General features: G+C 43.1%; 2 protein-coding genes across 11 annotated transcripts in view; one reads left to right on the top strand and one right to left on the bottom strand.

Annotated features, from left to right (window-relative positions):
* Positions 1–73: 73 nt before the first annotated feature.
* Positions 74–4,552, bottom strand: becn1 (beclin 1, autophagy related). Of its 4 annotated transcripts, none has more exons than XM_077502111.1 (13): positions 4,343–4,552; positions 4,118–4,183; positions 3,703–3,835; positions 3,436–3,500; positions 3,311–3,384; positions 3,034–3,124; positions 2,816–2,952; positions 2,528–2,722; positions 2,267–2,413; positions 2,049–2,198; positions 1,318–1,378; positions 1,107–1,249; positions 74–949 (listed from the first exon to the last, which is right to left on the bottom strand). In XM_077502111.1, the coding sequence occupies exons 3-13, from the start codon at positions 3,827–3,829 to the stop codon at positions 781–783; spliced, it is 1,359 nt and encodes a 452-aa protein (XP_077358237.1). In that variant the 5' UTR covers positions 3,830–3,835; positions 4,118–4,183; positions 4,343–4,552; the 3' UTR covers positions 74–780. The 4 variants fall into 4 exon arrangements, with proteins under 4 accessions (XP_077358237.1, XP_077358236.1, XP_077358239.1 ...); XM_077502110.1 differs by having other exon boundaries at positions 4,098–4,183; positions 4,343–4,551; XM_077502113.1 differs by having other exon boundaries at positions 3,311–3,369; positions 4,098–4,549.
* LOC144004688 (uncharacterized) overlaps positions 3,970–11,697 on the top strand; it is a 27,615-nt gene continuing 19,887 nt past the window's right edge. The window contains exons 1-11 of one of the 7 annotated variants that reach the window (XM_077502099.1): positions 3,970–4,294; positions 5,150–5,246; positions 5,340–5,393; positions 5,826–5,906; positions 6,070–6,158; positions 6,239–6,275; positions 6,360–6,454; positions 6,654–8,813; positions 9,018–9,091; positions 9,905–10,001; positions 10,168–10,225. In XM_077502099.1, the coding sequence (XP_077358225.1) occupies positions 5,173–5,246; positions 5,340–5,393; positions 5,826–5,906; positions 6,070–6,158; positions 6,239–6,275; positions 6,360–6,454; positions 6,654–8,813; positions 9,018–9,091; positions 9,905–10,001; positions 10,168–10,225 (2,819 nt within the window). In that variant the 5' untranslated portion in view covers positions 3,970–4,294; positions 5,150–5,172. Of the gene's footprint in view, positions 4,295–4,722; positions 4,870–4,904; positions 5,070–5,149; positions 5,247–5,339; positions 5,394–5,825; positions 5,907–6,069; positions 6,159–6,238; positions 6,276–6,359; positions 6,455–6,653; positions 8,814–9,017; positions 9,092–9,904; positions 10,002–10,167; positions 10,226–11,697 lie in introns of those variants that run through there. The other 6 variants (XM_077502103.1, XM_077502102.1, XM_077502101.1 and 3 more) reach the window with 6 other exon arrangements.

The following is an 11,697-nucleotide window of genomic DNA, read 5'->3' as shown; positions in this document are numbered from 1 at the left end:
GACATGGTATTGCCGAGCTTTTTCACCCAATGAGTCATTTTGAGGATTCACCAAAAAGAGGGCCAAGGGCATCTTCATTTCCATGTGATTTTATTCAGTTGAAATTTTGATATACAGTAGTCCATGTATACATTAGTCATTCTGACAGCAGCTTTTTACAAAGAATGTTTAGCAACTTAATGTATCAGCTCTCAGTGCAATTTAGAAATCCTTTGAATGCAGGGCTGGGGAAGCTTTTCTTTTTTCTTTTTTAGTGAGCATAAAGTGGGTTCAATATTTTCGAGCTATGTTTCCCTCAGTCCTGCTTCAATGACGCCAACAAAACTGGTCCTACCTGACCTACACAATAGTTGCAAAGGGTTGGAGAATTTACAGTCAATTTCCATGGGAAGTTATGATAATTTATGGTAATTAACAGGGAATTTGAAGTAATTGTATACGCTTGTTTTGTCATAAGCAGAAATCTATGCACAATATAGAAAATCTTGCCCACATGCAAGGGCACCACTGTACACTTAATTGCACCCATTTTTGTGTATACACATCACAAAAATGGTTTAATCAGTCACAAGATGGCAGCAAAGCTCCTCAACTAACCTCAACATAATTCCTTGACATCAAACTTGAAAGAGTGCTTTTCATACATAACAATGCAACGCAAAGCGCTTCAACCAAGATGCCACAAAATGGTGGCAAAACACTACTTTTGTCTAAATGAAGTTCTACAACTCCAACCACGTTTCTTTGTCACGCCATCCCTGTGGCTTTTTTTTTTTTGGCTTATCTGTTGTAGAACTGTGACGTGACCCAGGCCAGCCCCCACTTGAGGTTGGTGAGCATGAACTTGAGCGCCTTGGTCCACTGCTCCTCCGAGTTGAACTGAGTCTTGATTGAGTACGAGCCGCCGCTGCCGCCCGTGTCCTCGATCTTGCCCTTCTCCACGTCCATCCTGACGCCAAACACGCAATCACATTGTGTCAGTATGTAGTGGCTGTTTCGCTAGTTAAAAGTCTTATCAGAGAGACTTGACATGCCTCGGTAGGTGCTGCCGTTTTGGATAGCAACAGAGTTTTTTGTTTAGCATAAAGCAGTGTTGATCATCTAACCTGTACGGAAGACAGAAGCCGGTGTCGCCTTTTTCCACCTCGTCTTTGAATTGCTGCACGCAGTCCAGGAAGGCCACCATGGCGTGGTCGAATTTATTGTCCCAGAAGAACCTCAGGCCACCCGAGCAGTACAGCGGAAGTTCCTGGAACCATAAAAAAAGAAAAGTGAAGAGAGTGAACTTGCAGGGAAATTTTACAAAATGTCTATTACCTTTGACTTGTCTGTAAGGGACTCCAGGTAGGAATGATTTCCATAGGGCACGAGGCGATATCTGAGTAGAGAAAACAGACACATATTAAAAAAATGCCTTGCGATTAGCTGCCAACCAGTTCAGGGTGTACCCCGCCTACTGCCCGTAGCCAGCTGGGATAGGCTCCAGCAACACCTGCGACCCTTGTGAGGAGCAAGCGGCTAAGTTAATATATATTAACTCATTCAAACCCAAAAACGTGTAAATACGTTTTTTAATACTTTTTCCTTCCCTACCAAAAACGTATTAAGACGTTTTGTTTTTATGCTAGAGCACACAGAAGGCTTTGATGCAGCTTCTGACCTGAAGAGGTCGTTTAAAGCAAAGGTAGTTATTACAAAAAAAGGCCAGCAGGTGGCAGCAGAGTATAAGAGATCAGCCAGGGCCATGTTGCAACGAGCTGTTTTTGCCAGTGTTTAACAGGTTTGTGAATAATGATGAAACTTACTGTAATGCTAATTGCTGCAAAACAGAAACATAGAAATATACTTTTTTTTTTCTTTTTTTTTTTTCTGACGAAAGACCAGACTTTCATCTTTCTTTTGTTAGGTTCCATGTTTGTATAGCAATAGAACACAATATTCCGCGGACCTTGCAAAATCAGTCAAAATCCACTTGGTGAAAATAACTGGGAGTGAGTGAGTTAATAGTTCTATTTTTTGCATTATTACAAGCTCATAAGTGCGCTAACCTCTGGAAGCGCAGCCCCATCTTGTTAGCCAGCGCGTGCAGCAGCAGCACCGTCTGCCCCCAGGCGGCGTTGATCTCGTTCCACTCCACGGGCACGCTGGGAAGTCGACCCAGACGGAAGTTGTTGATGGTGCCGAACTGGCCGCTGTGCCTGGACGGGACGGGACCATTCAAATGTTGGAATACGTAGCGGCTCCGCTGTTGTTAGCGCTGACCTACCAGATGTGAAAGGTGGCGTTGAAGACGTTGGTCTTCTTGAGTCGATCCAGTTGGATCTGGCAGTAACGCATCTGGTTGTCGACGCTCTTCAGCTCGTCATCCAGCTCCAGCTGTTGACGTTTGAACTCGCTGTATTCCTTCTGGTACCTGACACGCAAATTGCACCAGTGAAGTGAACCTCCCACTTCAAAAATGTACCACTAGAGGTAAAGAGGAAAGTAGTAATTATTCCACAGCTCCCGCATTCCTCCGCCAACTCACTGCAGCTCTTCCGTTTCCAGCTGCTGGGCAAGTCCCCGGCTCTGCGTCAGCTCTTGGGCGACGGCGGCCCGCTGCTCCTCCACGGCCTCCAGCTGCTGCACCAGCGCTGCCTCCTCCTCTTTTAGATGCTCCAGCTCGCCCAGCAGCGTCTCCTCGTCCTCCACTGGCAGCTGCGATAGAAGCTCCAGGCACTGCCTGAACACACCGGACAAAATAAGTCTTCTAAAAGTTGTGTGGGTTTTTTTTTGTTTTTTTTTTTAAATCTAACATCATTTTGCCGTCACTCACTTGTAATTCTGACATTCATTCTCGGTGATGTTCAGCTGCGTGTCCAGGTGGTCCAACAGCGTATCTGTACATTCCTCACACAGCGGGTGGTCCACATCCGTCTGACCGGACATGATGTCAAACAGGTCACTCGTCACCTGTCACGACAAGTACGATCATTAAAATCAACCTGGATCGCATAACCGTCGTTTCTCCTGGCTATTTTGCAGGCCCGCAACCTTGAGTCTGCGGCTTAGATTTTCCATGGTGCCTCCGTCCGACGCGTCTCCGATCAGCGTGAAGCTGTTGGCGCTCTCTGTGGACATCATCCTGATAACAAGGTCAAAAGTGAAAAAGAGTGCACAGTACATTTTTTACAGTATCTTTGAACAACTACAAATTTAATTAAAAATTTTATCTATCTACTGTGGATATTAAAAATATACCTTTAAAACACTTACATTTAAACCGTATTAATTTTTTTAATTTAGTTTAAAAATAAAATAAAATGCTCACCGTGCTGGGGGGATGTATTTCCTTGACACGCCATCTTGCTTGTTTTCTACAAAGGTCTCCTGAAATTCATTTGACTTCATTTTAGAGATTAAAATAAATGTATTACAGTTAGAAGTGCATATTACCTCTGTTGCTGTGTCTCCTTCACCACAATCCCCCTGTTTGCTGGGCGTGACAGTCACCAGTGGAGCTGAGGGGAGGCATGCAGTTAAATTCCGTTAAAAAAAAAAAAAAAAAAAAAAGCTATTTTGGGTGATGTGTCTCCTTGCAATAATTAAAATATTCTCAAATATGTCAGTCATTACGGCGGTACTTTTGGCTGATATTGTTTGTAGGTGTTTCTTGATGTGAAAAGCTTGAGAACCACAATCTTTAAGCTTAACAATCCATACCAATCAATTCGTGGATGGTGACCCGGTCCAGTACGTTGAAAGATGTGTCCAGCTTGAGAGGTTGGCAGCACCGTTGACAAACGAAGCTAACCTGCATCGTCGTGCTCGACGTCTTGGAGCCCTCCATCCCTCACTACAAGTACAAAGATGGGGGGATATTAAACTGTGCAAAATCACACTATGTCACAAAGTTCGTTTTGTGCTGTGATGATTAATTTACTCACAAACCCACGCTAAGGTTAGCTCGTAGGTAGCGCCGAAAGGCTAGGTATGTCAATAAAGATGTGCGGTTACCCTAAAGCGATTTAAATTAATATAATCCTTTGTTGCAGTCACTGCATAACATGTTTGACGATCACACTGTGGGAATAAGAAATGTAAATAAATGTAAAAACCTGTCAGTCGTGCGGCTTACTTCCACTTCCGTATTGATGTTTACGTCCTCTTCTTCGTTTCGTAAAAAAAGTCAAAACACCGCCCCCTGTTGATTGTTGGAATAATGCATGTAATCAACAGATTCAAAATGACTATCTTTATAAGAATTGTATTATAAAAGTAAGCAAATGTACAGCAATGAAAGCAAAGAATGAAGGTAAGAAGGTTAATGTGACGGGAAGGAAAGAAGAGAGGAATGAAGTACGTGAGGTTGCGTGAACAATGGTCAAGGTGGTGCATCCATGACAGAAAAATATTTTCCATTTCTGTGTTATTCCCCTCGGCCCTAGACAATGAATAATGTCGCGAAAATATCTAAGGAGATAAAACGCTTCGTTTGGACTGCTTGGAAATCCAAACCTGTCAAAGTAAACGTCGGTTCTTTGTTTAAAAAAAACAACGACGACTACAACAACTGACGACATCAATCAACCGAGTTCTTTTTTTTATTATTTTTTATTTATTTATTTATTTTTACAATTTTATCCAAAATATAAAAATATTGTACTTTCATGTAAACTACCCACAATATATAAACAAATAAAAACTATTCTTTTTTTCTTTTAATACAGTATTTATTTTTCGACGCTTGCTTTGACAATTAAACGCTGCAGTTCCACCTTCCCACCAGAAGATGGGAGGCGCTAACCCAAACAGAAAGCTGCTGTTCAACAAATAAGAAAATAATTAAGTTTGCGGGAAAACCGAAGCGGAAGAGTGGCTGAAAAACAGGTAAAATTGTCATAAAATGTATGTTAAACTGTAAAGCGGCGATATCTTCCATCATTTTGTGTTGTGCTTTCGCTATGTCGGTGACGTTAGTGTAACTGCCACATGCTGCGTGTCGGTGAAGTATAGTCAAGCTATTGCCACAGTTAAATCACAATGGCTGATGTCACAACACCAAACTGCAACAGTGACGACATTTCTTGGTAAAATTATAGTCCTTATGTAGTTGAATGCGACTGACGTGTTGTACAAAATTAGTAACTGTTCGTTTTGTTGCGCTTAGATTAAAAAAATAATAAAGACTTCATGGCACCAGCCAAAGACACCGAGGTGAAAAGAGGGATTTCTGTCCTGTGGGAGACTCTGCAATGCCCCATATGGTAATTGACATTAAACAGCCTATCATATTGCATAAAACAGCATTTTTTTCATCGAAATATGTTTCCCACATTTTTTATTTTCTTCATTAATAGTCTGGATTTGTTGACTCAACCTGTTTCCACCAAGTGTGACCATCAGTTTTGCAAGTAAGTATCATTTCAAATAATTTTCACTATTGTTAATGAACATAACGTTATGAAATGCTAATAGAAATTTGCATGTATGTATACATTCAACCCTTTTACCCTGTGTAATTATTTCTACCTTGGTCAAATGACATTTATAGTTTGTTTACTTGTCAATGTGGTCTCACCCATAAATAAATATGACATCATGGTGAAAAGAACTATTCTAGTAACACACTGATTCATTCTAATCCTTTTGGAAAATTTCCTGGCACGCCACCAAACAAAAATGCCTTCATTCAATGCCTAAGTTTGTAATTCATGTAGCTCCGATATATCTGGAATAAAGTTGAATTGAATATCGAATTGATTTCCCCATTGAAATGGAATACTGTACTCGTATTCATGTGTTTTGTTTGCATTTTATTCAATACTTTGTGTTCACTACCTTAGGTTTTGTATGCTGAAGCTGTTGGACAACAGCAAACTAAGCAGAGCCGATTGCCCTGTGTGTAAAGAAAAGATAACAAAAAGGTTGGCCATATTCACAATAACATGCCTTAGATGCTCTAGTCTCTTTTACGCAGAGACCCTGCAAAAATATTCATTTTAGAAGGTCTGTGACTAAGCCTCAGCGACTAACATGCAGACATAGCATCTAAAAGTGTCTCAAAATGTTACCTTTTCTCTCGCACAGAAGCTTGCGGGAGAGTCCGGGTTTCCAGAGACTCGTCGCAGGACTGCAAGACATGATCCAGGCGTATGAACATGACACTGGCACAAACTGTAAGTACTGTGCAGTCATTATTTTTAGGTGGCTCAACTCAAAAGGAGGGACCTAAATGGCTTTTACATTCTTCGTTCAGATTTCACTGGACTGGCCCGAGAAGGAAGGCGTTCTCAGTGAGTGTAATTTGAAAGTTCTATTCTGATTCCAATTGATTTTAATTGTCACTGGTTGTTGACTGCTGTTGATCTGTTTCCAAGCAGGCCCAATGATAACAAACAGGTTGATGCGACACCTGACAACGTGGAAGGTGTTGAAAAGGCACTTCCGAGTTCTCACTCATCAACAACAGCAGGTAAAAGCTTTAAGGTAGACAAAAAGTTGGACTTGTTGACTTACGCAATGGTGGACAAAAGTAAAGGGTTAGGGGATTAGGGTTAGCAAGATGAAGGATTAAAAGGAAGCAACACCCTTCTGATTAATTAAACTTTACATTTGGTCCTTCTTTTGTGTTCAAAATTATTTAAATGGTTGCGATTTTTCCCTCTTTTTAGCCCTCAACGGATTTGCGAGAGTCATGGGATTTAAAGATTCCAATCCTTTGATGACAGAAGATGAAGTTCAGGAAGGCTCCGTTCAAACGCCACAGTCCGTGGAGTTGATCGAAGCAACAGTCAAATCATCAAGACTCGCAAATGGAAGGAAAAGGCGAAAGGATCAAGTTGTGCCGGCTTTTATGGGAAGTCAACCTCTAACGCAATCCCCCAGGAAGAAGCAGAAAAAAGATGAGGTTGAGGATCAGGACCAGATCTTTGAGAACATGAGGAGGCGAAGTAAGGAGAAGGTCGCGGAGTGGCTCATGAAGGTTCCCACTGAGGGGAGCCTTCAGTTGGAGGAGCCCACAGAGGTCGCCCACGTTTGCGCCGATTCGGACAGCTCCTCTTCCGTGCCGGACGTCCCGACGTTCAACAAGAAGGAGCAGATCGGCAAAACTTTGGAGGCGCATGTTTTTGGTCTCACCTACAAACGAAAGCTAAGAGTTAATCAAAGCGCTGGCAGCAAACCGGCGTCAAACGCCTCAAAAAAGCTATCCAAGAAGAAAAAGACGACAAGTTTGTCTCCTGCTGATTTCACAAAAAGCCCTAAAGAGAAACTTGTACATCTGGAAGAGCCTGTAACGATGGACGTTTCTGAAGAAATGGCAAATTGTGAGACTCACAAGAAGAATCTTGACGAACCTCCAGAAAATAACGAGGTGACAAGCGTCGAAACGCTTCAGCCTGAACACAAGCTGACGAAGAGGCTGCGTAGCACCTTACAGCATGTCAACTCTGATTTGCCGGCCAAAGTGGAGACAAAAGGTTCCTCTGCGAGAAAATCAGACAAGAGGCGAGGCACCTCAGAGAGGGGAAAGTCCGCCAGAGCTGTGAAACCTCTGCTCCTTGTCGGAGTTCAAAACGGAGACGGCGCCGCTAAGAGTAAGCTTCCGCCGGAGGAGGTTCAGGTTCATATTGAGAACTACCCGAGCAGCGAGGATCAAGAGGCGGTCTTCACGACGGGCACCAGGAAATCCAGGAGGCTTCAGTTGTCTGTCCAGAATGTCCGGCAGCCAGCTCCCAAAAAAGCGCTGACTCGCCAGAGGGCCAAAACACTCAGAAAGGATGTTAAAGATGGTGGAACATCGAATCCTTCCGATGCAAATGCTTGCAAAAGTAATGGTTGCATATATGACAAAGAAATCTGTGAAATCGAAGACATGGAGATCTCCCGTCTAGTTCCTCTCACTGAAAACGAAGCAGGCGCAGATCGTGACCCCCCTCTGGTCCCAAGTTCTGCAAGTCTGTTTGGGGCGGTCCCGGAAGATCCCGCTCCTCGTTCCATTGAGAGTTCCCAGGAGGACTGCAATGACAGCGAGATGGACACCGCCCAACTCCTCAGGAGCTTCAAGGCCACCAAAAGGAAGTCGTTCTGCCTCGCCCGCTCGACTGAAAAGAGGAGCGAGGATGAAGAAATCGCGCACAGCCCAGAGAAGAGCGACAGTATGAAATCGGGAGTCCAGGGTGCCAAACAGCAGACGCCGCCGAGATCGGACCTCACTGTGCCGTCAACTTGTAGCGATTTGATCCCCCCAACCGATTCGTGTGCAAGGAAGATGGATGCCAAAGTGGTGGCTGCTCTCGTGCTCCCCAGGACTACTGTCAGCAGTGGCTTCAGTCCAAACAAAGTGACTGCACGTGAAACGGAAAGCCCCCTCGCGTCCTTCGTGCCTCAGGTCGTAGATTCTGGACTCCGTTTTCACGAGCGCCAGAAGACTCCAGAGAGTCATTTTGAATCCGCCGCTGGAAACTGCCCAGAAACCACATCGCAACATCCCTTAAATCCCGACTGCTCCTTGACTCCGGACGGCCTCGGAGTTCGGCCGGAGCATTCGACCCACGGAACCCAGACGAGCGTCCACTCGTCCGTTCTCAGCGACCCCAGCCGCAAGACGCGCAGGAGGACTCGGAGGCTGCAGTACTCGTCAGAGTCGTTGAGCAGCTCCAGTGAGAAGTTGCCCACTTTGGCGCAAATCTTCCACCAGGGCGCTCCCCACCATCCGGACGACACTGACGCTAACCGGCACGAAGCCGATGATGTCGCGGTGCGGTGTGAGACTCCAGACTGCGTAACCGCCAGCCAAGCGTCCGTCGACTTGTTTGACTCTCCAGATGAATGTAAGATGATTTTCTAAATTCTCTTTCAGGAGTAAAGAACTTCTTTACATCCCATAGCTGACATAGCTCAGTAGACCAAACTGAATCAATGGCATATTTCTTGTCGCATTTTTGTAGTGCACTCCACTCTATTTTGCCTCAAGCAATACAGTAAATAGCCTTTCTATGAATATGTGATTTTCATTTTTATGACTTCTTATGCAGATGATGTGCCCGCCAACGGCGCATGCGTGTCTGCTGAGTCGTCGCAATTCACAAGCGAGGTTCTTGTTACACAGGTAAATTTCTTTTATATATCAAATTTGCTTAGCATTTTCCATCCAAAAGTCCTGTATCATAAGATATAAAGAAATAAATGGGTAGTAATGTGGTTCAAGTAATAAATTGTATTAAAGTACATTTACTGGAAGAAAACAATACAATTTACACAAAATTTAAATATTTTATTTCTATAAATATTTATATATATTTTTTCTTTTCAAGCTTCACCGGGTTCTTATTTTTTTCTAAATTTTGAAATATAATGAGAATTTTAACTAAGTTCTCATCCGAAAGTTGCTTTTTCACTGAATAGGTAAAGGAATAAAATCTGAGAATGGAATATAATGCACGCATTATCCTGCCCGTCCTACAGAGGGCAGCGTCCTCATTGTCCTCAATGGGCTGTCATCTGCAGAATGACTGATGACTTGGAAAAAAAAACATCCCTCTCAGCAAGTTTTAAATTGCATTTTATTTACATGGGCCGCAGAGGAGATGATGCTTGTTGTTCTTCTCATCCATCATCTTGCGTTCTTCTTTTTATCTATCCAGTGTCACGCCTCAGGAAATTTAGGTTCATATCTCACTCTACTGCAAATATTGCATAATTCACACTTTTACTTCACCATGCCTCTACTTTACTAACAAAGCAGGAAACAAAAAACACCCATGAAATTTTCAGTCATTTTTAACAGCTAAGTTTAGTTTCTGCCCCCGCTGATTGACACTCGTTATTGTGCATGTGTGAACTCAAGGTTGCATTCTTCCTCCTCCTACTCCGTTCACTCAATTGTTTGTTTGTTTTTTGTTTTTTTTCCCTCATTCGCCAGCAAAAGCTGGAGATGCAGCAGGATCTGGTGAGGCTGGAGAAATTGATGGCGCTGGTGACTGAGGTGCTCCAAGAGAAGGAAGCCAACCCTGCTGTCTGTAAGCAGATCACACTGACTGACTTGTCTTTCTGTCTACCTACTGTACATTACCTCAATCATCTTTATTGCATTAATTTATTTCATAAAATACTTGCTCATTTTTTTCAAGGTTATTTTGTTCAAATTTGATTAATTAATATGTTTTTGTTTGTGGTTTTCATTAGGCCCAAACGTGCAGAAATTGGGTCCATGTGAGCCGGATGCAAGCCGTGATTCAGACAGGTTAGTAATGCATTTTCGGAAGATAAAAACACATACAACATTGCTAAGTGTCCACATGTCAGACCTGGAATGCTAATTTTCCTTATGGAAGCCATTTTTACATCTGCATTTACACCTTGCTGTTAAAGACTCCACACTTGATTTCATCTGAGACACTTGTGCTGCTGATTTGTTTAGCAACAGAGTTCAAATGCGTTTTGCAGTTAACCCTTTGTTGCACCATGTGCGAAATGTGATTTTTCCATTTACGTACTTTCCATCTTAGCTTTTTCATAAGGGGTACTCGTATCAGATACTGGATCAGGAAACTACACGACTGATGAAAATTTAGGATTCAGGAAGAACCGAAAATGCACAATATCTTTTATAGGGGAAGTTGATTTGTCAATCAAGTGATACAATAAGTACTCAAACATTGAACAGTTGGACAGCGAAAAGTTTAGAGAGTCAAATTATTCCATCTTATTGTCATTTTATAACCTTGCTCTCGCAAGATGAATTCTCGCGGTATTTGAGTTACAAACTCCGAAGAATACCATCTTGTACCGCTCCCGCAGATAACTGCCGTGGTTTGGACCAATCACAGAGCGACATTGTGACAAAACCAGGAAGCCAGCGCCGATGCAAGAGCTAAGAAACAAACCTAACATGTACGAATGGACGCTACAATTAATTCTGTTTGTGAGATGTTTGTGCTTTCCCCCCTTCGACATCAACGGAGATGACTTTTTCACCCGTGGCCGTGATTAGTTAAAACAAACGTGGGGAATGTCGCATCGTCCAATCAGCTCAAATTATTGTACAGAATGTCCCGCCTTTTCCCGACGAAATTACTTTGGAGCTATTGCCAGGTTAGTCATTTGAGGTTCAAACTGAAATTTATTTCTGCTTTTTGAGTTGTGGAAATATGGAATATGCCTGCATATGTACTTGTTTACACAGCAATCTTCTTGATCAATAGCACGTCCCGCATAAGGTAATTGGGTAGCTGCAACCTCGTCTGACAGGGCGATGGGCGAATAATCTCTACAATCAAACCCCAATCCGTTCCAGCTCCGTAAAGATTAAAAAAAGTCATTGCTGCCTGTATCGTCTCTCGTCTCAGAGCACGTAGAAGGAAACTTGTGTTGCCTCGGTCATATATCTCTCCCGCTTGACTGATGCACTCCTCCACCTAGAAGCTCTCGCCTCGCAGGGTTCTAAGTGCTCTCCTCCGAGCGAAGAAGAGCTGGCGGACGATAACATGAAAGGGGCTTAGCGAGATGAGCTTGTTGTGGAAATGAAAGTGCACGGCAGAAATAATTGTAAGCAGTGTTACATGCGGCGTCCTCAGTGAGACAAATTGTTGTTCAAGATGATGCCGCGCAAGCCGAGGGCCATAATTGTGCAGGAACTTCTTTTCAACATTATTTGCTACAATAACATCTTTAGGCTCTTGAAATTCAAAACTGCTCTCATTTTCGGATCTGTGT

Source organism: Festucalex cinctus, chromosome 17 (assembly GCF_051991245.1).
Source record: "Festucalex cinctus isolate MCC-2025b chromosome 17, RoL_Fcin_1.0, whole genome shotgun sequence".
NCBI classification, from domain to species: Eukaryota; Metazoa; Chordata; class Actinopteri; order Syngnathiformes; family Syngnathidae; genus Festucalex; species Festucalex cinctus.
The sequence above is the reverse complement of the archived record's forward strand: the minus strand, read 5'-3'. Positions and strand labels throughout refer to the sequence as shown.

Coding starts and splice junctions, on each gene's coding strand:
- becn1 (XM_077502111.1), bottom strand. CDS start 3,829: ATGGAGGGCTCCAAGACGTCGAGCACGACGATGCAGGTTAGCTTCGTT. Junction 1,379..2,048: donor ATGGGGCTGCGCTTCCAGAG/GTTAGCGCACTT, acceptor TTCTCTACTCAG/ATATCGCCTCGTGCCCTATG. Junction 1,250..1,317: donor CCCTTACAGACAAGTCAAAG/GTAATAGACATT, acceptor TTATGGTTCCAG/GAACTTCCGCTGTACTGCTC.